This window comes from Aquila chrysaetos, chromosome 16, assembly GCF_900496995.4.
Source record: "Aquila chrysaetos chrysaetos chromosome 16, bAquChr1.4, whole genome shotgun sequence".
Taxonomy (NCBI): Eukaryota; Metazoa; Chordata; class Aves; order Accipitriformes; family Accipitridae; genus Aquila; species Aquila chrysaetos.
In genome coordinates this window covers 8,976,481-8,999,070 of record NC_044019.1, presented here as the reverse complement: position 1 = coordinate 8,999,070, position 22,590 = coordinate 8,976,481, and the positions used below count along the sequence as shown (strand labels likewise).

The window sequence follows — 22,590 nt, the reverse complement described above, 5'->3', positions numbered from 1 at the left end:
CCTTTTTCAACAATACAACACCATTGCACAGGCATCTTATTTAACCTACCTTGTGCATGACATCATTGACATTTTTATTCTGCAAAGCCATGGAAAAGGTCACATGCAGCACAGACATACTGACTTTTCTCCCCCTTATTCCACTGACAATACTAAAATGTATTAACAAAAGATTTTCAAATAAAAAAAAAAGACCAATACGTACACCTTTATATGTCAAAAAATATTGATGGAAGTTAGGATCTTGAAAGATGTTAAAGACTTCTGTTCCCACTGAGAATCAGAAATGTTGTGAGTGTTCAGCACACATCAGGCTCTCCGTATATATCCTACCAAATATAACAGAAGTTTTGCAGGCATATGAATCACAGGTGTGAACAAAGGTAACTTTAAAGTAACTTTTAGCTTTGCACAATCCCTTTTGAACTGTATGTCTCAAGATGTCATAAAATTCTTGTTTTCTATCATAGCTGAAATTCCACATTTCAAAGCTGGACCACTGAGAACTGGTTTTAGCCTGAGTTCAAATGATTTTAGTTTTGGAGGTTTTTTTCTTCTTTTGGTTTTTTTTTTGAAGTTTTTTTGTTGGGGAGAACAACTTCTGCCTCATAGTTACTACTAGTGTATTCTTATCACCAGGGCATCAGGTGAAAAGACTTCAGAGGAGAATAGAAGAAAGTTTTTTCCCTATTTATTTTTCCATTGGGAAGATGAGGGAGAACAGTCTGTTCAGCACTCACCCTCAGTCTTCCTTGCAAGAGATGAAATGTGCTCAAGCATTCCACTTCTGAAATACAGAGCAAAACACCAAATTTTCCCTGACCTGTTTTCAAATTACACAGTGGGCCTGTAAGGTTATTTCTTATAAAAGCAGCAAAAAACTAATTGGGTGCATTTACAGTAGGATAACAAAGGCTGTGTAATATCATCCTGCTAATTCCATTTTGTGCTTTAACAAAATAAAACCCAGTAACAACAAAGATACAAAATTGTATTTTGTAACTGAATACCTATCTTTTAACATTTTGCCTAATTTTCTTATACTTAAATGAACTTAATACGAAAATATTTTTGGAAAATATTTATTTGATGTAAATATTATTCTGTAGCTCCTTTTTGCATTACTGTGAATGTACTTTATGTCTGAAATGCCTATTTGTGAGGCTTTTTGTATTATGATATTGCAACATGCCTGTTAATGAAGCAATTGGCTTTATGTCCTGTTAAAAAATAAAAGCCATGAAAGTGCTGACCTGTTTTCTTATGGGTCCTTATTTTAGTACACATAATTTGATATCTCACTTATTGTAATTTAGAAGAATTTAATATTAGGTGGATAATAGAACAGCCCAGGTTGGAAGTGAGCACAAAAAATCATCCTATTATCTAGCACCCTGTCCACTCAAGTCTTTAAAACCTCAGTGATGGGTCTTCCACTAAGTTCCTGGGAGATTGATTGTTTTCACTGTAAAAACTTTCTTTCTTATATCAAGACGAAACCTTTCCCAGTGCAGCTTGTACCCTTCACCCCTTGTCTTCTCCATGTGGCTCCTTGTGAAAAGAGAGCCTCCATTCTCTTTGTAGCTGTCTTTTAGCTACTGGAAAACTGTGATGAGATACCTTCAAGCCTTCTCTTCTCCAGGGTGAAAAGACCTAACTCCTTCAGTCTTTCCTCATAGAGTAGGTTCTCCAGCCCTTTGATCATCTTCATGGCCCTCCTTTGGACCCTCTCCAGTCTGCCTGTGTCTTTTTTAATTGTGCGGCTCAGGACTGGCCACAGTACTCCAGGTGCGGCCTGACAAGCACTGACTAGACCGGGATGATCACAACTCTATCTCTGCTAGTAATGCCCCTGTGGATGCAGCCCAGGATCAGATTTACCTTTGTTGCTGCAGTGGCGCACTGCTGACTCGTGTTCAGCTTGTCCACCAGGACACCCACGTCCCTTTCAGCAAGGCTGCTCCCCAGCCACATAGGTCCTAGCCTGTACTGGGCTGTGGTTATGTCATCCCAGGTGCACGATCTTGCACTTGTCTTCGTTAAATTTCATACAGTTCTTGCTAGCCCACTTTTCCAGCCTGTCCATGTCTCTCTGTAAGGTGGCTCATCCTTCTGACATGTTCATCTCAGGTACTTTTAACCTCATCATCCAGACCATTGATGAAGACGTTAAACAAGATGGGGCCCAATATCGATCCCTGGGGGACCCCACTTGTGACAGGCTGCCAACCTGAGTAAAAAACATTGATCACCAACTTCTGAGTGAGGCCTGTTAATCAATTTCCTACCCATCTTGCAGACTACCCATCCAATCTGTATCATGCCAGTTTGTCAAGCAGGAGGCTATGGGGAACACTGTTGAACTCTCTGCTGAAGTCCAGGTCTCCCCATGTCAACAGATGTTATTTTGCTGTAGAAGGTGATCAGGTTAGTCAGGCATGATTTGCCTTTGGTAAATCTGTGTTGGCTTTTCCCAGTCACCTGCTTCATTTGGCTTGTAATAGTTTCCGCGAGGACTCATTCCATTATTTTCCCAGGGACTGAAGTAAGACTAATGGTGCTGCAGTTTCCTGGTTCTTCTTTTGGGCCCTTCTTGTAGATGAGTGTCACATTTGCTCTCTTCCAGTGATCAGGCACATCCCCTGATCTCCATGACTTTTCAAAGATTAGAGACAGTGGCCTTGCAACAATGTCAGCCACTTCTTTTAACACTGTGGGGGTGGATTCTGTCCTGGCCCATAGAGTTTATGTGGGTTGAGCCCTTGCAAGAAGCTTCAGATCAGCCCTTCCTCCACCACTGGTGGGTCAACATATGTGTTGTCGTAGCTACTGGATCCTATGATCTGGGGTCCAGCTACACCAACAAATTCAGAGGCGAAGAAGGTATCGGGAACCTCTGCCTTGTCAGCACTATTAGTGACTAGTTTCCCTGCCGCGTTTAGTAATGGGGCTACGTCTTCCCAGTGCTTCTGCTTACTGCTCACGTATCTGAAGAACCCTTTCTTGTTCTTGACATCTTTGACCAATTTCAGTTCCAACTGACTTCCTGACTGCATCTCTGCCCTGGCAAGGTTCTTGTCATCCTCAATGGGTATTTGGCCACCTTTCCATAGTTGGTATGCTTCTTTTTTGCTTTTAAGCACAGCCAAAATCTCATTGTTAAGCTATAGTCGTCTCTTGTTCTGCCTTCTTGTTTCCCTTTGTAGGGGATGGTCTGTTCTTATGCTTCCAGAAGGTTGTTCTTAAATAACTCCCAGCACTCACTGCCTCCTTTCCCCTCCATGGATGCTTCCCATGGAATCCCTTGCAGCTGGGCTCTCAGCATATTGAAGTTGGCTCTCTTAAAATCCAGTGCCTTTGTCCTCCTACTGGTCTTTAGTGTGCTCAACAGGATCTTAAACTCACAATGTTATGATCGCTGTATCGAAGGCTATTAGTAGTTATGTTGTCAAGTAAGACTTCTCAGTTTGTGAGCAGTAAACGTAGCAATGCGCTGTTCTGAGTTGGCATGTCCAGCATCTGTAGCAGGAGGCAGACCTCAATGCATTCCAGGAACCTGATGGAGGACTTGTGTACCACTGTGTTGTTTTCCCCAAAAATGTCCAGGTAGTTGAAGCCACTCATGAGGACCAGGTTTTGTTGGCCTCAAGACTTCCTTGAGCAGACAAAGTAAGGTTTCATTGGCCTTGTCATCCTGATTGGCAGGTTACATAACATAAGATCCCCCTCGGTGACAATTCCTCTAATCTTGATCCAAAGGCATTCTATACAACTTTCATGGTCTCCATAGCTTACCGCCATATGCTCAAATTTCTCTTTTAGATAAAGTGCAACTCCACCTTCTCTTCTTTCCTTCCTATTTTTTCCAAAAGAGCTTGCATCCATCCATTGTGGTCATCGTGTGAGTTTTGCCACAAAGTTTCCGTGATTCCTATGACATCATAGCTCTCTGACTGAGCATGGAGCTCCAGTTCCTGCTGTTTGTTACCCAGACAATGTGCAGTGGTATACATGCACTTGAGATGGCTCATCTTAGGGCTTTTGCATTTGGAGAGGGTTGGGGAGCATTCCTCACTACCCTGGTAGGTGCACACATCCAACCTGTTGCTTATGAATATGCAAGTGTCACAGCTTTGGACACAATCCCCCAAGTTCATTAGTTTAAAGTATGTTTCACTTAATCAGCCAATCTGCTAGCAAAGATTCATCTGCCTTTTCTAGATAGGTGGACCCCATGTCTTTCCAATAGGCTGTATTCATCAAAAAATGTCTTGTGATCATAGAAACCAAAGCCCTGGAGTTGAAGCCAGGTATTGATCTGCATGATGTGTAGACCTCTGCCTGCACCCCTGCTTCTGAGTGGCAGGACAAAGGAGAAGATCACTTGGGCACCTGTCCCCTTCACTTGTGCCCCCAGGGCTCCGAAGTTCTGATTAATCTTGCCCAGGTTTTGCTTTACCATGTCATTGGTGCCCACGTGGAAAAGAAGTAGTAGAGAGTGGTCTGTGCAGTGTCCCTCTGACATTCCCTATCCTGGCTCCTGGGAAGCAGCAAACTTCACTGTATAGCAGGCAGGCAGAGAGGTGCCTCTCAGCACTAGCACTCGCTGCTTCCTTTTGCAGCTTTTAGTGTGTGGTGCTGGTGCCATTTCTCCCTGTGAATCTTGCTTATTGGCTTTGTCCTCTGCCAAGGCTTAATACCTGTTGCTGGTTGGTACATACAAGGAAGGAGGGTGAAGTGATGGCCTGTTCCCCTGGGTCACCTAAGACAATGGTGGCTCATTCTCCAAGGTACTGTCTGTACACTGTTGAAACTCTTTGTCTGGTAGTCCTTAGAGGTCAGTGCCACAGGGCACTAGTATTTCTTCTTGCAAAGTCTCAAATAATAATCTATTTCTTGTTCACCCTCTCTAATACAGCATAGCCTGTTAACTTCCTCCTGCAGCTCCTCCACCCACTGTCGGAGTTGACTCCACTGGAGCACAGTTTGTGCTTCCACCCTCCTCCACCCAGGGAGGTGCAGCCTTTGCGGCCCTTCACCAGGACAGCAGCTTCCCTGATAGGGAGCTTTGTCTGGGTGGCTGCCTCCGCTCATCCTACGCTAGCCTGGCTAGGTAGTTGATTTCTGTCTGCTGCAGAGCACAGTCCTTGCCTGTTCTCACCCACCATGTTTCCGACAACTTCAAAGCGCGGCCTCATAAGAGCTTCTAATTCCCTGGAGACCTCAAGCTGCTGGGTAGGCTTGCACAGCCACCAGCTAGATGGGGTGACCATCAGGGCTGCAGCCTAAGCCTGCAAGTGAGCAGAGTAGGCAGCTGCCCAATAACTGGCAGAGTGTGCTGCCCTTCCTGCATGCCTTTCTGCAGGAACTGCCACACTCTAATATTTCGATTAATCCATTTTAATCTCCATTGTAAAATACAGTTTAAGAAAATGTGTGGTAATTATTTATATCTTGCAGACTTCATTCACACAGTGATGCTGAAATAAAGTCCCATGCAAAAATTACAGTATTTGCAGAATGTTGATTTCATTCTGTTTAAATGCAAAGCTATAATTTAATAATAGGAACCTTTTGCATCATGCCTCATAAGCACATTTTAAGAGTTTTCAAAGCCACTACAGAAATTCCAATTGAGTTATGATGATGTTGTTTTCAAATAAGGAACTAATACTATTTTTAACATAGGCAAGATTTTTTAAAAGCAGTGAATCTTCAGATTGTTTAACATTAAAATACACAGAATATACAAAGATTATTTCATGTGATGTAAAAAAAAGAGATGTCATATGGCATGATAGAGCTATTCACATATTACCCTCAGGAATTAAAATGAGAAGCAATATAATAGGCATATGAGTTCACACTGAGCAGGAGGTTGAGCCAAAATACTTCAGACCTCTGTTGCCTCTAAATATGAAAAGCTTCTCAACTTTTGGTGACCTTAGAAGTTGCTCACCAGGAGACAGGTAGCTGTCATCAGCTGTTCCTCACATCATTTCTCATCAGCAGGTAGACAGTAATTCCCCCTGAGATCTTGCAGGAACAGAAACAGCTCCCTTGTGTTTGGTAGGTGTGAGTTTCCACTGAATTTGCTGTTCAGAGGAGGAAGTCATTGGTGAGTTAAGAATTAAATAGAACTTAAGCCAAGAACCAACCTCCTTCAGGAAAGCATCAGGAGTCAGAACTTGGGAAAGGAACCTCTGCATCTAGAAATCCTGAACCTGCCCTCTGAGTCAGAGGTTCCCAGCTGTTGCAGGACTCAGCCAGAGTTGCTGTGTCCTGAAAAGTTGAGCTCTAACCTTAGCAGGAGCTGAGACCCAAATTCTGTTGCCTCTTACAGAGCTGAGATATCGTATTTGCTTCTGAGAGAGGCAGTGGCTCTGAAGCCATCCTCCTCCTTGGCCTACAAAGAAAATTGCTGGAACAGTGGGTCTGCTGGAATTTCAGTGAGGCTTCTGCATATAGCCACTTTGCCCAAATAGCAGTGGTCTGGGGATGCATAAGACTGGAAGTGGCAGTAGGGTGTGCAATCTGTATTGATCCACCACTATCAGAACTGGAAACCCTTGCAAATGGTATTTCTTAGAATATTTCAGATTCTCAGTGCTTGTCTCAGATAAACCCTCATCAAGAGAGCCTGTGGTTTAGTCCAACTTCTTTAGGATATGAAGCATATGTGATTGTGCTGGCTAGCAACCTGTCCTTGATAGATTTGAACCTATTGGCTAATTTTAGCCAAATGGGACAGATACATTACTCTCCTGTAAGTTTTATGAAGCAGGAATCAAGACTAAGTGGGTTTTTATCATTTCTCACAATATTATTGATGTGCATAGTAATTAACTTTCAGAATTTTTCTCTGAAGTTTTTATTCTGTTGTTTCTTTTTTTACACACAATTAGTCTAATTTCAATGTGCTTCTTGAAAATCATTTTTAAAAGATATAAGATGATCTAACATGTGGTAGTCACAGTTTTGTTGCAATGATATACATTGTGTGATAATAGCTCTGGTAGCACATTGATTGATGTAATAACAGGAAGTTATTAGCTGGTTTCAGTGTAATTCAGAACAGAAAACGGCCCTTCATTCAGAAGGTATCTATAATATTTAGTTCTATTTGACACTGAGCTGCACGTGGTAAAATGGGCAAAAGATTCACTCTGAAAATTGTTTACATTTTAGAGAAATTACAAAATGGGAAAATGGGAAGAAAACAATAGCAAAGGCTTTGGAAGGATGAAGAAAATGCCCTTTCTCCTATTACTACTGTTCTGTTGTTTTTTGTTTGTTTTTTTTTTTTTAAATCCATATGCTATGTTCTGCATCTGTTAAAGAAGAAACAAGTTCTGTACATGTGAGGAAAAAAATAATCAAGAGGTTTCTCAAAGACTTAAAGAGCAAACTACTTTCAAAATGACAGTTGCATATTGAAGTTCAATGTCATCTTCAGATAAATGCAGACTGTCATCTTCAACTTATCTCTGCTTAGGTTAACAATGAGCAGCTGACATGCAAATATTGAAGGGTGGGGTAGTGCTGCTGAACAGAAAGAAAAACTAACTTTTCAGCTCTTTGACAGTGTCCTCATTTACCACCAAAATAGCATTAAATCTTTAGATCAGTGAAGCAATTCACAGCCTCGTTGGCCACTGGAATACCTCACTGCTTCTGGATACTAAGATCTGTCAGTGTCCATACTCTGTTGGAAATCAGTTTGTGCCTTTCCCACTCAGAATTAGATTTAGCCACAGAAAGCTTTGCATTTGTGATGTCCGTGCTCAGTTATGGTAAATCTCTGTATTCAGGGTTAAAACACTGTTCTCAAAAATCTAAAATTGTTTCCAATGCAGAAAAAACAGTATCACAAGTTACTGGTATCACTGCATGTTAGTGGTCCCCTGGTAAATATTGCATTAGATTCAAAGATAGACTTCTTCAAACTTATGCAAAGATTCATTTCTAGTCAGCTGGATGATGACACTCCCCCAATAAAGCATTTACTTTCTGTAATGTCAGCATTTCACTGGATTTACTCCAGTGTATGGGAGACAAATTTTTCTGGTAACTTATCTCCCAAACCTAGAATTCGTTGCCATTGCTCACATAAAATATCTCTAATAAGAGATTTTGTGTACATACTTGAGGATGATCTTAAACAATATGTTCACTCTTGTTGTTAACTGGGAAGTAGGAAAAAAACTCACTTGTTTTTCATGCAGATGGACATCACTTTGTGAATGCAGTGGGTTTTAATATTTGATTTTAATATTCATTGGTGAGTTGCTGAAACCAAACCTAGCTATATAACTTCAACACAGAAATAGCAGATACACTTTTTCCTGCTTCATTCATTATCTTTCAGGAAGCTGGACAGAGAAGGGAGCCACTGCAACTCTAGACCCTTCCAAAATATACTGCAAAATCCACTTTTCTTCAGTGTTTTTCCTGAATATTATACAAAGTAGACATTCTCGATGGTTCATGGTTTTTGTTAATTAAAAATAATTTGTATATAAGGGAATTGTATATAAGGGAAATTTTTACCATTAAACTCATAGTAGAATCCTTAGGATAGACCACTTGTTCTCAAAATTAAATCTCCAGTGACAAAAATGCAACTAATTTTTTCCCAAGCCCGCTGTTTCAATACTCTCATTCGTTTAATCTGTATTATCATTTCCTTAAAAATTTGAAGCTTTTTAGTCTGGCTGAAAACAGTATTATCTCCTGTGTTTTCATTCAATTATTATGAAATGCAGTTACAATTATGGAACAGAGTACATGTTGTTGTGTGAGACAGCCAATGGTAATCCTATCTTTCATGTATCAATTTAGAGACAGTTTTGTTATCAATGCTTATTGTTCTATTGACTTCAGTAAATTTCAGATGAGCTTCATTGTGAGTTTGTGTGATGGGGAACCTCTGGTGAGGACTAGGCATAACCTAACAGCTACTGTAAATTGCATTAAGCCTTTACAATTAACCAAACAACAAATAAATCAATGAAGGAATTAGTATGTTGAAGGGTGACCTCAATAAGAAAATAAACCATGTAGTCACAGAAATAGCCATTTTTCAAGCTAAGGTGGAAAAGGCAGGGTTCAGACTAATTCTAATTCTTCTGTCTGAGCAGTGAGATTTAAAATTCCTATGGAATAAAAAAAGGCTAATAGCATTCTTGACAAGGAAAACTGAGGGAATGAGAACAGCAATTGTAGGAATGAGTGATAAAATTATTTAATTGACACTAACCTAAAGATAGATTTATACAAAAAGTATGATGGTCAAGTGATGGATTCAGCCTCTGAGTATACAAAGAGGCTTTCTTCTGCATCTGACTCTAGTGGAGTTGAAGAGATGATTTTACTCTGTAAATGTGTAATTTGTAATTTGACAAGAAGATGCAAGTATTGTGATGAATCGAATAAAAATTACGGGTTTCAAATACTTTTTACAGGAAGCTGAAGAACAAACTAGTCAAAGATAACAGATAACACACTTTTGTAATATTGCTTGAATGCAAATTTTGACATCTCTTGATATAACTTCTGTGGTTTTATTCGAATAATGCAAAGAAAACATTTTGTGTCACGGAGAAGCTTCAAGTTTCAAACATTACTTTTGGAGAGTTAATAGTTGAAAGCTAGGAAATTTCAGCCAGAAGTGCATTTTTTATAAGGTTAACAACACTTTGCAAAAATTATATTGCTATTTTCCAGATCTATCTAGTCTGAATTATGAGGATCATGCAATGGCTGACAGAACATCCTCAGCAAATGATAAAAAGCATCAAATGAAATCTGTAAAGTTGAGCTTCCCATTTATGTACATTAGCATTTAAGAATTGTATAACATAAACTTTATTCAAGCAGTTTTAGATCAGAGATCCAATGACATGGCTAGACTGTTATAACCCTACTGCTCCTGACAAAAGAGAGTAGGAAACAGAACTAAAAGACACAGCTTCTGCTTCTAGCCTGGGTTATGAACATTTATGCTGCAGTGAAGTAAAAAAAATTGTTTGCTTTTAAACTGGTGAATGATGGATGTATTGCATTGTTCAATAGTTGTCTTGGCTCCCCATTCAAGTTCACATACACACGGTGTAAAAGTTTGCAGGGATTCTTAAGCAGCTTCAGAAAAAGGAGCTGGAAGTATAACTTATTCTGTGCAACATCTGGGGTACTTTTCTTCTTGAAAGATGAATTTGAGGGGCTTGTAGGGAACCAACTCATCTGTTGCAGAGAAAAGAGAATTTGGCAGGGAAAAAAAAGGGAACTGACATTGGAACCTCTGCCTTGTAATTCAAGTGTGCACATCCCAATGTCAGCTGTAACCACAACTAAGATAAGCACACTGGTGAAACTTCACTGGTTGTAAATTAACAGGCTGAGCTAGTCTAATCACTGGGGAGGGCTACATCCCTAGTCTTTCACATATAGCCTTAAAAAAAACCCACCCAAACCACCACCACCAACAAAAATAAGTGGATACAAAGCAGCGAGGAATTACAATAACCGAGTTTTGACTCAGCTCCTTTTGCTTTTTGCTGTGATGCTACAGCAAAGGGCATGGCTTGAAAGGCTTTCAAGGGACCGCCAGTGGCCTGGACCACAGGGAGCTCCAGGGATCGCAAGCAGAGCAGGGGGGTGTTAGGTCCTCAGTATTGCCGAAGGCAAAGCCCAGACACTGGATCTCGTTAGCCAGCATCACATGCCGACGTTTGTATTTAGCTCTGCTCCCGCACCCGAGTCTCGGAAAAGTGATCTCTATTCACTTTACGCCTTCTTAGTCCCCACCATCAGCCAAGCCCTGGTGAAGCTGCAGCGAGTGGCAGGCGCAGGCAAGGCTGCCCGGACCAGAGCTGCTCTCGCTGCCCACCAGCCTGCTCACGGCCGCCGTCAGCAGACGTAATTGCCCGGGCTGTTATCTCCCTGGAGCCTGCGTCGTGCTTCCAAATACCTCTAATTGAATTAATGTAATTTTTGCCCTTCCTAATGCAGTAGGTTGGTGAGGGGGAAATGACCCAGGAGAGGCGGAGGAGAGGGGGGGTGGGCGGCTCTCGGCTCCCCCCTCCCTCTCCCGGTGGTGCTGCAGCCCATAAAGAGCTGAGGGAAGCGAGGGTGGGCGTGCAGATCTGCACCCGCGCACTGTGGCCATGCAGTGAGCGCCCCCGGGACGAGCCGCGCCCCCCTCCGCCCCGGACCGCCAGCACCAGCGCTGCCAGGGAGAGACCGTCGCGCCCCAGCTCAAGGTACTCCCCTCTCGGACTCTCTCCCGGTGCGAATCTGGGTGCCAACCCGGTAGCCGCAGCTTCCCTGCCCCACGGGAAGAAGGCTTAGCCCCCCCCCTTCCCACCCGTGGCGGGGATGCTCTCGTGCTCTGTGGGATCCGTAACTGGAAGGCAAAGCGGTAACTCGGAGCACTTACCCCAAAACGGTTTCTTTCCAGATGCAGAGGTGCACTAGTTTCCTGTTTCTGTCTTTAATCCTTTGTGCCACCCTGTCAGAAACACTTGGACTGGTTTTCTCAGTAAGTACTAATTTCACTGTTGGAAGCCCTATATCCATTGGGCAGCATCCATGTCTCAGCTGGCAAGTAACACTAAACTTTGCAGTGATACACACTGCATTTAGATACAGGGGGTGGGCAAGATGCAGCACTCAAAAACACTTTGGGCAGTAAACAGGTTTTTAGTTAAGAATTTGGGGTTCTTTAATGCTAGCTCCCTTGTAACAAGTAACAGGACTAAAGGAAGGGAAAGAGTGTCTGGTTTACAGCTCAAAATTGAACAGGTGTCCCACCTGACTCAGAAATAGGTGGTGTGCATGTGGACCTCTTTTATAAAGAGGCTGTCATGTAAATCCAAACAATTAAAAGAAAACATTGCTGTTTGTTAAGGTGATTATCAGGTGGTAATATAAACTTGCAGTATAAAGTCAAAATTTCTGCCTCCAAAGTGTGATTTGCAGTTTCACTTATATGGGGTGAAATCTTCACTCCGCATGGATGTCAATAGCAAAACTACTGACTTAGATGGGGAGGGGGCAAGAGTTCACCATTATTTTTTTCTTAATATTATTTGCTTTTATTTTTTACAATATTTCTTGATCTCAAGCCTTCAGAAGACACTTTCTGCTAAGAGAATGCCCATTTGGGCGCTGTTTCCTTTGTCTTCAGAAAGCACTGTGTAGTTCATAACATACTTTCACTTTTTTCTTTAAGGCAAGAGAAAAAAGGGGCTGGACTTTGAATAGTGCTGGTTACCTGCTTGGGCCACGTAAGTCAAGCACTCTCTTTTTGCATTATTTCAAAATGCAGAAGTTTTTTTTCTTGTGAACCAGTTTGCTGTAGTGTGGTACTCACTTTTCTAGTGAATACAGTAATTTTGTCTAAACCTGCAAGACTGAAGAAACTCATTTGGGAGAACACTTGTTTAGATATCTGTTACATGCCTATTATAGAGTTGACTTGTCTTAGACAATAACTGTTCTTTTTTAAAGCAGAGTGGTGCTGTGAAACTTTGTACCCAGAAGCACATCTGCTCACTCTTTGTGCTTCTGAACTGTAATTTTCATATGACAAATACTACTCCACCCCTCCCCCAAAGTGTTACAAAATCTTATAGCATCTTAGATGTCAAGGGATGAATGACAAAATGTGACATTTTGGCACTTGTTAATGTATTTCAGATTTCACCTTTAAATCTATTTGAAAATGGCTTTGCTACCTGGCTTTATGATACTACTAATTTTTTTTCCTCAATTAAAGCAAAACAATTTAAAACAATAACACGCAAACTCATGACTGTAAATATTAACTGTTCACTATGTGAAAAATATTTAATGTAGAAGGTGTTTAAAATACAGGAACACATTGGTTTACAAAGATGGAGAATCACAAATGAAGATTATGTGAAATGCAGTGCTAAGCTGTCTCAAATATCTGTCTTTTTACCCTTATTTCTTGTTAATGTAATAACACTCACTACCAATGTTTCTATGTTTTCTGTCTTAGCAGTACATAACAAATACTACAGATACTTACTGTGACTCTCTTCATTATTTTTAACTAACCTTAAGAATACTTAAAAAAAAGATTAATGCATCTTAAACGTATTAACTGGTTCTGTAAATGTCTGGAAGTGTATTAGCCCCAAAGCAGATCTATCCAAATTGGCAAAGATACTGTGGGGAAATGTACTTGTCAAAGTGCCATTTATCTAAGACTGGATAATAGGAATCATCCTTTGTTGCAGGTCGTATTGATCAGCTTTTACTGATAAAGGCAATCCCCATTGCAAGGGGGAGAGAAGAGGCACCAGGGGCATGTAAGATAGTTTTTGAAGGTTATTCATGTAAACTATCTGCAGTTTTCTTTTAAGCAAACTCATTGGCATCATTTTCTAAAAATAGAGGAAAGAGTAGGAAAAACAACTTCCCAAATTACACGTAAATGTACAAACTTACATTTTCTTTACAACTTCCTCTGAATTCAGCAACAGCTTCAGCAGCTATGTAGTACAGGACTGGGTTTGTAAATGATATAAATCATAATCACAAATTCAGAAGACAGGTTATTTCATTTAGTGACACATTAATTGCTTCTTTGTCATTTTGTAAATCAAAAGTGCCCATCATGATCTCTTCTTTGAAATCCATGAAAAACAAGCAATACAGCAAAGGTTGTTGCTATGTCAATTAACTCCTCTGATTTTTAATTTATTTATCAGATGCAGTAGATAACCACAGATCTTTTAATGACAAACATGGTTTCACTGGTAAACGTGAAATACAGCCTGATGAGGATATTAAAGCAGGTAATGAAAGCCAGTATTGTTGATTTTGTTTTTTATGTTTAGTAATTTATTTACTGTTATTGAGTTAACTAACTACCTAGATACAAGGCTATTCCTGCACTTTAACAAAAATCCTAATAAACATATGAAAGGAAGAAAAATGAAATTTGGCCATTCAGTGTGCTCTTTGTATATGGTCATAGTTTAAAACATCTTGGTGCCCAGGGAAAAGTGCCATAATTACATTGCTTTTAAAGTATAACAGATCATATTACTTTGAATAAACCTAGTTTTTTCTTTTCATATGTTCAAATAAGTAGTTCAAATGTCACCCTATACACTCAAGAGTTAATTTTTTTCAGCAAAGAAGCAAGCCCATAAAGGAGTCTTTCAGTAGGGAAAGCTATAGAAACTGGCAATTTTTTTTTTTTTTTTTTTTTTATTCTGATGCTCCAGAGCTAAAACTAGACCTCAGAACTGTATGGCACTGTTTATGTCGTAAGAGTCTTCACTATTTAAAAAAATAATAATTTCATGTTAAGTCTCACAATATTTCCTATGTTGAAGCAAGATGGACTATCTTCATTAAAAGATTGAGAACCTGGTCAAAACTGAAGTCAAGTCAACATATTTTTTTGTATCGAAATGTATCGAAATTTAGTAAGCGGCAATGAAAAGGATGCAGCCTTGTTCTGGATTTGTCATACAAGGCTGGGCCTCTACAATAGATGTCTAGACTCCCTTTATAAAGAGAAGCTGGCACTTTTAGCATTTATTTTGAACACCTACTTCAGGATAACATGTAGAAACTTCTAGAAAAACCTGTTCCTTTCTCCTGAGGAGAAACTAAAACTGCTGCAGACGGTCTAAAGTCAGCTAGGATGAATCTCGTCTTTAGGCTGTCAGAGGGTGATCTATCCTCACTGCAACCAAAGCAAGCGGTACTTACTTGAGTACTATTGCATTCAGCACTGCACTGATGGGGGAGGACAAAGTCCCAGCCCCAGAGCTCTCACAGGCTATTTTAAATCCACCCTGCACAATGCAAATGTAGCTAACACTAAAGCAGTTCATAAATAAAGGCAATGTGCTTAATTACAATTTCATAGACATAATTCCAAATAGAAAAGTAACATTAATACATTTCTTAGTTGTTACATTCTCAGAATGACTGCCTGTTTAGTTCTGGTACAGTTACATTGTGGGGTTTTGTGCGTGTGGTGGTTTTTGGTTGGGAGTGGTTCTTTGTTTTGTGGGTTGATTATTTTTTGTTGTTGTTGGTTGGTTTGGCATTTTGTTTTTAAGAAAAAAGAAAAAAAAAGAAAAAGGAAGAACCTACTTCCTCAAACACTGGTGTAAAAATAATATTTCAGTAGTCAGAAACAATGTGAAAGGTAGGCATTCGGAATCTAACAATGCAGCTCGCATTGCAACATGTTGCCATTTGTGGATATGCTACCAGCTCCTTTACAGGAATATGATCTTTAAGATTTACTCTTCTGCCAGGTACTGCTGCACCTCCACAATTACAAGTAAACTCAACCAAACTTGTCTGGATGGGACCTGAAAATTATATAACAGCCTCTGTTATGAACCTCATTTTAGATGTTCTCTCATCAAAAGTTTTCTTTGAAGCTGAAGTTTATTATAGAGTTCCTATTCAAAGGAGATATGAATATAAAAAAAATGCATAAGATAGTCAGAATTCTTATTTTAATTGAAAATGAAGGATTTTTTTTTATTAAATTCTGCTAATTATTTAAAAAGTATCTTAAAATGGCAATATACCTACACACTATTACTGTAAAAGAATTAATGCAAAGGACTCCTCTCTCTCCTTGAAGGAATACTGCAAAATTCACAAGCTCTCCAGATAACCTAGAAGAACTTGTAAGTTGTATTATTTACTTAACACTAGGTCAGGGGAGGATTTAAAAAAATCTATGAGCATAACTAGGATAATCGTTAAATTCCAAGAGCATAACTATTTCTTTACTAGAGTCTGCAAGTAATAGGCTACACAGAATTAAGGTCAATAGCAGAGTATATAGAAACACACATGTACAATATGCTCAAGTCACTAAAGAAAAATACTTATCCAATAAATATCACATTGGTAACAAAATCAGGGTCAATAAGCTACTAATATAATAATGATTAATCATGACAAAAATCTGTATCAGGTTAGGTGAGTATAAAAAATAAATTAAGGAAAACTTCAAATAATACAAGTATTATTAATATGAGTAATAACATCTCTGTGAGTTCAAAGACTGGAAGACAAGACTTTTAGATGCAAATTTCTTAAATGCTGACTGGCTATATACCAGGAACCTTTGTGTCCCTTACAACTCCCCATCAATATTTTTTATTTGTGCTACAGAGCTCAGTTGGCCTTCTGAGCTGTATGCCACTTCTCTTCCATCATGGAAGAGTCTCCCCCAATATTCACCTGCTGCAACTCAGTCTTTCAGACTATTTTCTGAGATAAAACACATCCCCTAGGATAACATCAAGGGACAGTCTTTTCAGTGATACACTAATGGACTGTCAGTCAGATAGTGGTACCCATCTGCCTGTGTGCAGAGAACTAAAAATCTTAGGGAAATTACCTACCATTTGTTCTCTAATATAGAACAATTCTCCATCCTGTTGATAAAAAGCAAGATGTCTTCTCCCCCCACCCCCCCCCCTTTTTTAAAATAGACACAGAAAGCGTACTTCCCAACCTCCCAAAGTGCAGTAACAAGCTCCCTGGGAGCTTGATAATTTGGGCCATTTAAAAAGCATCAAAAGGCCTACTTCCACAAGATCAAAGAGGAGTATATTGTATTAGATACATATGCAAAAATATACCTTTCTGAGCTTTTAGTAAAGTCCCAGGCCTAGCTTTTGGGCTACAAATCACTTCTTTATCACTTGAACAGCTTATTTGGAACAAGATCAGATGACGTGAAGAATTTTTAACTGTTTTGCAAAGCTGATGAATGTGTTTGCTAAATTCACCTTTTCCTTCAATCTCAGGCTGGTGGACACAAAGGAGAGAGTTGATAACAGAGGATAACTCTCTTCTGCAGCAGAACTCGTAAAGCCTTAAAGACCGTGACCATTAAGGTGTCAAAGCAGCTCCTATGCAGGAATAGCATACAAAGCTGGGCAATTTTGATTCTGAGAACTGCAGTTACCTACCTTAATGTGGCTTTGCTCTTCCATTAAATGAGGTTTTCCAATGAGGATTTTAAGGAAAAGGAAACTTCAGATACTTTTTTTTTCAGATTACTCATAAACCTAGCCACAATGTCACATACAATAGATCTTCATACCATGTTAACATTAAGTAACAACCAACTTGTTTTATAGGGAATCTTGGAAGACTGCTGGCTGATGAAAACATTGTGCGCACCGTAATTGAATTTTTGGCTTATTTGCATCTTAAAGGTTAGTGAATTCCTTTTTAATCTTTCACACCTTCTGGTGTGAAACTTACTGAGAAGATAGGACTGTCCTTGAATGTACAAGTCTGCTACAGCTTTGAGTGTGCAAGACCTTGAACAGCATTTCTGGTCGGGGGGGGGAGAAACTATCAATTCCATTTTAGTGCACTTAGGAATAGGCCTGATTCAGAGAGTGCAGGTAGTACTGCTAAACTGCAGGTCAATGAATATCCAACATAGCCAGGTTCTAATACCATTTGATTACTCTGGGCACCATGAAAATAATAACAGCTACTACTAAAATTGTAGGGACCCAACTTTTAGAATAGTTGAAAACAGACTAAATACAGTCTGATTACATGGGAGTTAGTATAAAACAATTCAATAACTAATTAAATAAGACCTCAGTTTAATGTCAAAACCAGTTAGTTGAAGTTCTGAAACACTTATTAGTGGTGAAAGAAATACATCTCCCTTTCTTCATGTATTCTACAATAAAGTCACATCATGAAATTGCAACAACACTAAGCTCAATGTTGGCAAAAAGCTCAAAATGTTGCTAGTAAAAACTCTGTGGAGTCTCAAAATTGTGACAAGAAATATAAAACTGAGCTTACAGCTGATTCTATAAGAATGGTAATTTTATTATAGCATTAGATGAAGAAGAAATCTGGCTGCTGCTGAGTTTTCATTAGTTTTGCTTTTTTAAAAAAAACAACACAATTCTGAGCCTTTAAAAACCTCTTCAGCCCTTCTAAAACTGTCTACAAAAACATAATAAATACTTGCAAATTATAAACAATTTTGTAGCAAGTGTATGCTGTAGAATAGTAACAAAGAACTGTGTGTTACATTTGTATTTTAAATTCTTTATTAAAAGAGATTTTCAAGAGATCTGTTCATTTTCTGCATATATAGGAAATAAAATTCTAGACCTCTCTGGCACCATTTTCTAAATTATTTGTATCCACCCAAGCGAAATAACTCTCACTACTGAAAATATCAACTAAAGTCCTTATTGAATCGACTTTGCATTTGAAACAAAAACTCTTTATGGTTAGTACTAAGGGCCTGAGATAATTCATATATATATTTAAAGTAGATTATTAGCATGTATATTTACTGTGGACAAAGTAGTAGCTTGTTTGTTGTGCCACTGTGAAAAAGGAGCCCTAAACACTCCTTTACTCTGCTATGTGAGCCTAGGAAGTAAAACCAGTAACTGGACACAACAGAAAGGGTGTGAAACGTGTTGAGCTCAAGCATGCACTCTCTGATAAGTAGGGTAAGAGCTGCTAAGTTGGGCAAGAAAATCGAATGCATCTCATAGAAATATAAATTACTCCTTCCCTGGGAAGAATGAGCAAAAAAGGCTGTATTGCCCCTCTAGATAACTATTCCTTGTTTAGGATAGTGATGACAAACAGCTGTGTTTTTTTCAGAAATGGTGGTATTATTATCTGGCCTCATAAAAAACGGGAATCTCCAGATCATATGAAATGGCTTTTCCCTGAGATAGTTCTTGTATTCCCAGGTTTCAAAAGACACAGAATGTTACCATATTATCCCTTAACAATATTTATTGGCAAGACCTAGTACAAACTCTTACACAAAATCAGAACTGTAGATTTAGGAGGTGTAAAACATACTTTATTATGGTAGAGACGCTTCAACTTTTTTGCTGAAATGAAACTTTACTACATTAAATATATTGGTTTAGATATGTTCCTTTGCGGGGCGGGGGGGGGGCGGAACTCCCACTCATGGGATTCAGATTCAGGGAATGGTTATGCAGATTAGGCATACATTTTGATCTGCAAGATAAGTTGAAATATTAACTGCTAAGAAGTATCTTGGCAATAACTAAAAGTGCCCTTCAGCTCTTTCTCTTGAAAATTGCTCCCTCCAGCTATAAAGGCTTCCCATATAGAGCAGGCTGTAGGATGACAGCCATAACTGGATAATATTAAAACTTCTGACATGCTGGGATCCAGCAATATCAATTGACATAATAAAATTGATATAATTCCATTGTCATTCTGTTACTGCTGTTTCTAAAAAGGTGAAATTACAGCAGGAAGATATTACTAACATTCAAAAGAAAAAACCCAATAGTTTATAAATTAAAATATGAAAAGTTCAAGGATTTGCCTCTTATAGTTGAGAGAAGAAAAATATAAAAATGTATGCTACTCAAATTGGATTTCAATATTTAATTGCTAAGATTAATACGCATACTTACATATGTGTTAATTTTTTTTTTCCTTTTTGCAGAGATGGGAGCACTTGACAAACTACCTTCTCCAGAGGAAACAAACCAGTCTTGAAGAATAATGCATTTTGATTGTGTTGTAGTATAGATTTAGATTGAATTCTAAACAAAAGATCCAAATGAGCTGAAGATGAGAAGTATTGTTTGCATTAACCTGATAAATGGTAAACAGCATTCTGCTCTCTGTTTTGTTTGTTTGGTTGGTTGGGGTTTTTTGGGTTTCTTTTTTTTCCTCTCCTGTGATGTTATAGTGTAAAATTTTGCCTTGGTAAAATTTTTCTGTAGGCAAATGATAAAATAAAAACAAAGAGCAACTACATTGTTTCATTTTAAAATTAAATACATACCAGCACACAATACATTGTATACAAAGTTCAAGTTAAACTGCAAGATTACACTACATCTATGCTCTGCAAATTACAGTAAAATAAAACATAAGTACTGCATATTGGGTACGTTAGCTAACTGAGAAAAAGAGGAAGAGTGACTTCAGACTGCTGCCACAGACTCTTTTTAGGTCACAGATCTGTCTGTACTTCTACACTTCATGGAAGCCTCACTTCCTGTTCATATTTTCATAGATATGAAATAAACTCATGTTCATCTTAAATTTCATATTATTTGGCTGTACTACACCAGCCCATTGACCAAAGCATACCTTCACACAATACAAAGTTAACTGTTCTGTATAGGTAACAGATTTACAGAAATCCTATGTATAGAATTCCTATTCCTATGTTGTCAAGAATACTGGATCTGTATTCTTTAATGAAGAAACTCTCCCATCTGCTCCAAGATTAGGAAAAAAATAAAATTATTTTATGAGATACTTTAGTTTGAGTCCAGCAAAGCCCTTGAATACATGCTTAATCTCTACAAAAGAGCTTTGATGTACTGGGACCAGAATGCTATGCCCATACACAATAAATGTCATATCAAGAATGAGGAAAGGTTTGAGAGGATATGGAATCTTAGAAAGGTTTTTTTACATTCAGATGACTTTCACTCTCTGCTCTTAGAAAGCTTTTTCACATTCAGATGATTTTCACTCTCTGCATAGTGCAATGAAATACATCCTTTCAAAACGCTGCTGTGCACTAGAGTGCACAGACTATGAGATATTTTGCAGAACATTATTACATAATCTGTTTTTCACTTTTAGCATAGAATACATTCTAGATGCCGTTGTAAGTGTCTAATTTGAACCCACAAGGTTATTTCACCTTGTCAATCAGCCTGTGCTCTTCCCCTGATAATCACTCAGCCTCTGATCTAATGTCTGATGTCACTTTCCAAAGTGTACAAACTACAATTTTTATCAGATCCAATGAGCTTTTGAGAAAGCCTTTCACACAATGTTTTACTATTTTATTATTTTTGAAAAAGTAATAGAAAAGTATACACTGCTAGTATACATGCTGCTAGTTCAACACTATTTGGTAAATTCATGGGCTTCCAAAAATGTGAAAAAAAAAATAGAGTGAAATTTAATTTCTCTACATTAGTATAGTTCAGTAATTCCAAACTCTCATTTTCAGTAGTAATGTCCACATTTCCCATCATAAACTTGAAGCAGAGCTCACTAAAATCAAGAGGCATACTTTTCATTGACTTCCCTGGACTTCGGTTCATTGACAGCTAAGAACCAGTATCCATTTGCAGAACTCGGTAACAAGCCATCTTTCTATGGCAGAGCAGCTGAATCTGTGATCAAATAAAAAGATCATAAATTTAGCATTGAATTTCTTTTCTTTTGAAATAGGATAAGAAATCTAGTTTAAAATTAGAAAAGTTATTACAAATCAAATTAGCATACTGTCAGCTCATTAAAGTTGGAATGGTTTTGTTAGAATGTTTATTTGAAATTCTGAAATTTGAGATTATTTGAAATACTGAAAACTCATAGGATCAAGGTCCTTGGAAGATTTACATCACTGTCTAAGCAGGGAGGCCCACAAGGTCTTACTCATTGTGCTGCACTGCTATATGCATATATTATAAAAAACACAAAGGATCATTATAATCTAATTACTAAAAGCAATCCACATGCTTTCACTTAATAATTACTGCATTCAAACATATACTGGTAATATTCCAAAATACAGAAAGAGGTAAAATTTTCAGACTGTTTCTCCACCCTCTACAGCTCTTATCTTTGCAAAAACAAAGGAGCAAAAAAAAAACAGTAAAGGGGCATTCTTCTGGACCACGTTCAGTAACATTATTTTATTAACATTTATTTTATTTAAAATATGTCTTACATCACTACGTCTCAGACCTAAATTCTGCAAATATTTGGAATGACATCTCCATAATCAGCCTCTCAGACAAACACCTGATATAAGATGGCCTTTAAACCATGATTTGAAAGCAATAGTTTCAACGGGGCAAAGAGACGATAAAAAGATGTGACAAGTTTCAGTAGAAAATAAAAAAAATCCCTAACCATTTCCTCCTCATTTTATTTATTTGCTCATTTGCATACATTGTATCACACATTTGTGTAGGATTAGATCAACCTTTAGTGCATATCTGCACTAAAGACAAAAGCCAAAGTCTAAAAAAATGAGTAAAACTCTGTTGTAATGTTTGCCAGTGATAGGAAATTACCCAGCATGCAGACTTAACTCTGACAATGAACAGAAGGCTTGCATGATGCTGAATGACTGGACAATAAAATGGCACATGAAATTAAATGATGATGCAAGCAAAGTAATATACACAGAGAAAAACAACTCTATTTTTGCATATACATAATGATGGTCTAAATTATCTCTGGAAAAATAGCTTAGACTCATTGTCCACTGTCCTCTAAAAAATGACATTTTAAACCTCAGCAGCAATTAGAAAGGCAAATGGAAAGTTAGGAATTATAATGAAAATAGCCAAAACCAAACCAGAAAACATCATTATGCCACCATTCCTAACTTTGACACCAACTGCAGTTCTGGTCAACTCATTGCAAAAAAAAAAAAAAGCACTGTAGAACCAGAAAAGCTATAGAGAAAAGTGACAAATATATTCAGCAACAAGGAACAAAACAGAGAGCCTAACTAGATTGTGACTTTAGCTACAGAAA

The 22,590-nt window shown here is 38.4% G+C and overlaps 1 protein-coding gene across 3 annotated transcripts; it reads left to right on the top strand.

Moving 5' to 3' along the window:
• The first annotated feature begins 10,839 nt into the window (after positions 1 to 10,839).
• Positions 10,840 to 19,775, top strand: GAL (galanin and GMAP prepropeptide). Of its 3 annotated transcripts, none has more exons than XM_030039148.2 (6): positions 10,840 to 10,917; positions 11,459 to 11,539; positions 12,233 to 12,287; positions 13,740 to 13,826; positions 17,166 to 17,243; positions 19,514 to 19,775. In XM_030039148.2, exons 2-6 carry the CDS (start codon positions 11,459 to 11,461, stop codon positions 19,564 to 19,566), a joined length of 354 nt encoding a protein of 117 aa, XP_029895008.1. In that variant the 5' UTR covers positions 10,840 to 10,917; the 3' UTR covers positions 19,567 to 19,775. The 3 variants fall into 3 exon arrangements, with proteins under 3 accessions (XP_029895008.1, XP_029895007.1, XP_040985130.1); XM_030039147.2 differs by lacking the exon at positions 10,840 to 10,917 and adding an exon at positions 11,182 to 11,261; XM_041129196.1 differs by lacking the exons at positions 10,840 to 10,917; positions 13,740 to 13,826 and adding an exon at positions 11,182 to 11,261.
• Positions 19,776 to 22,590: the final 2,815 nt, after the last annotated feature.

Bases quoted from the DNA above. Each gene is read 5' to 3' on its own strand.
- GAL (XM_030039148.2), top strand. From the start codon at position 11,459: ATGCAGAGGTGCACTAGTTTCCTGTTTCTGTCTTTAATCCTTTGTGCC. The intron at 11,540-12,232 runs GTAAGTACTAAT...TTTTTCTTTAAG, and splicing joins CACTTGGACTGGTTTTCTCA to GCAAGAGAAAAAAGGGGCTG. The intron at 17,244-19,513 runs GTTAGTGAATTC...TCCTTTTTGCAG, and splicing joins GGCTTATTTGCATCTTAAAG to AGATGGGAGCACTTGACAAA.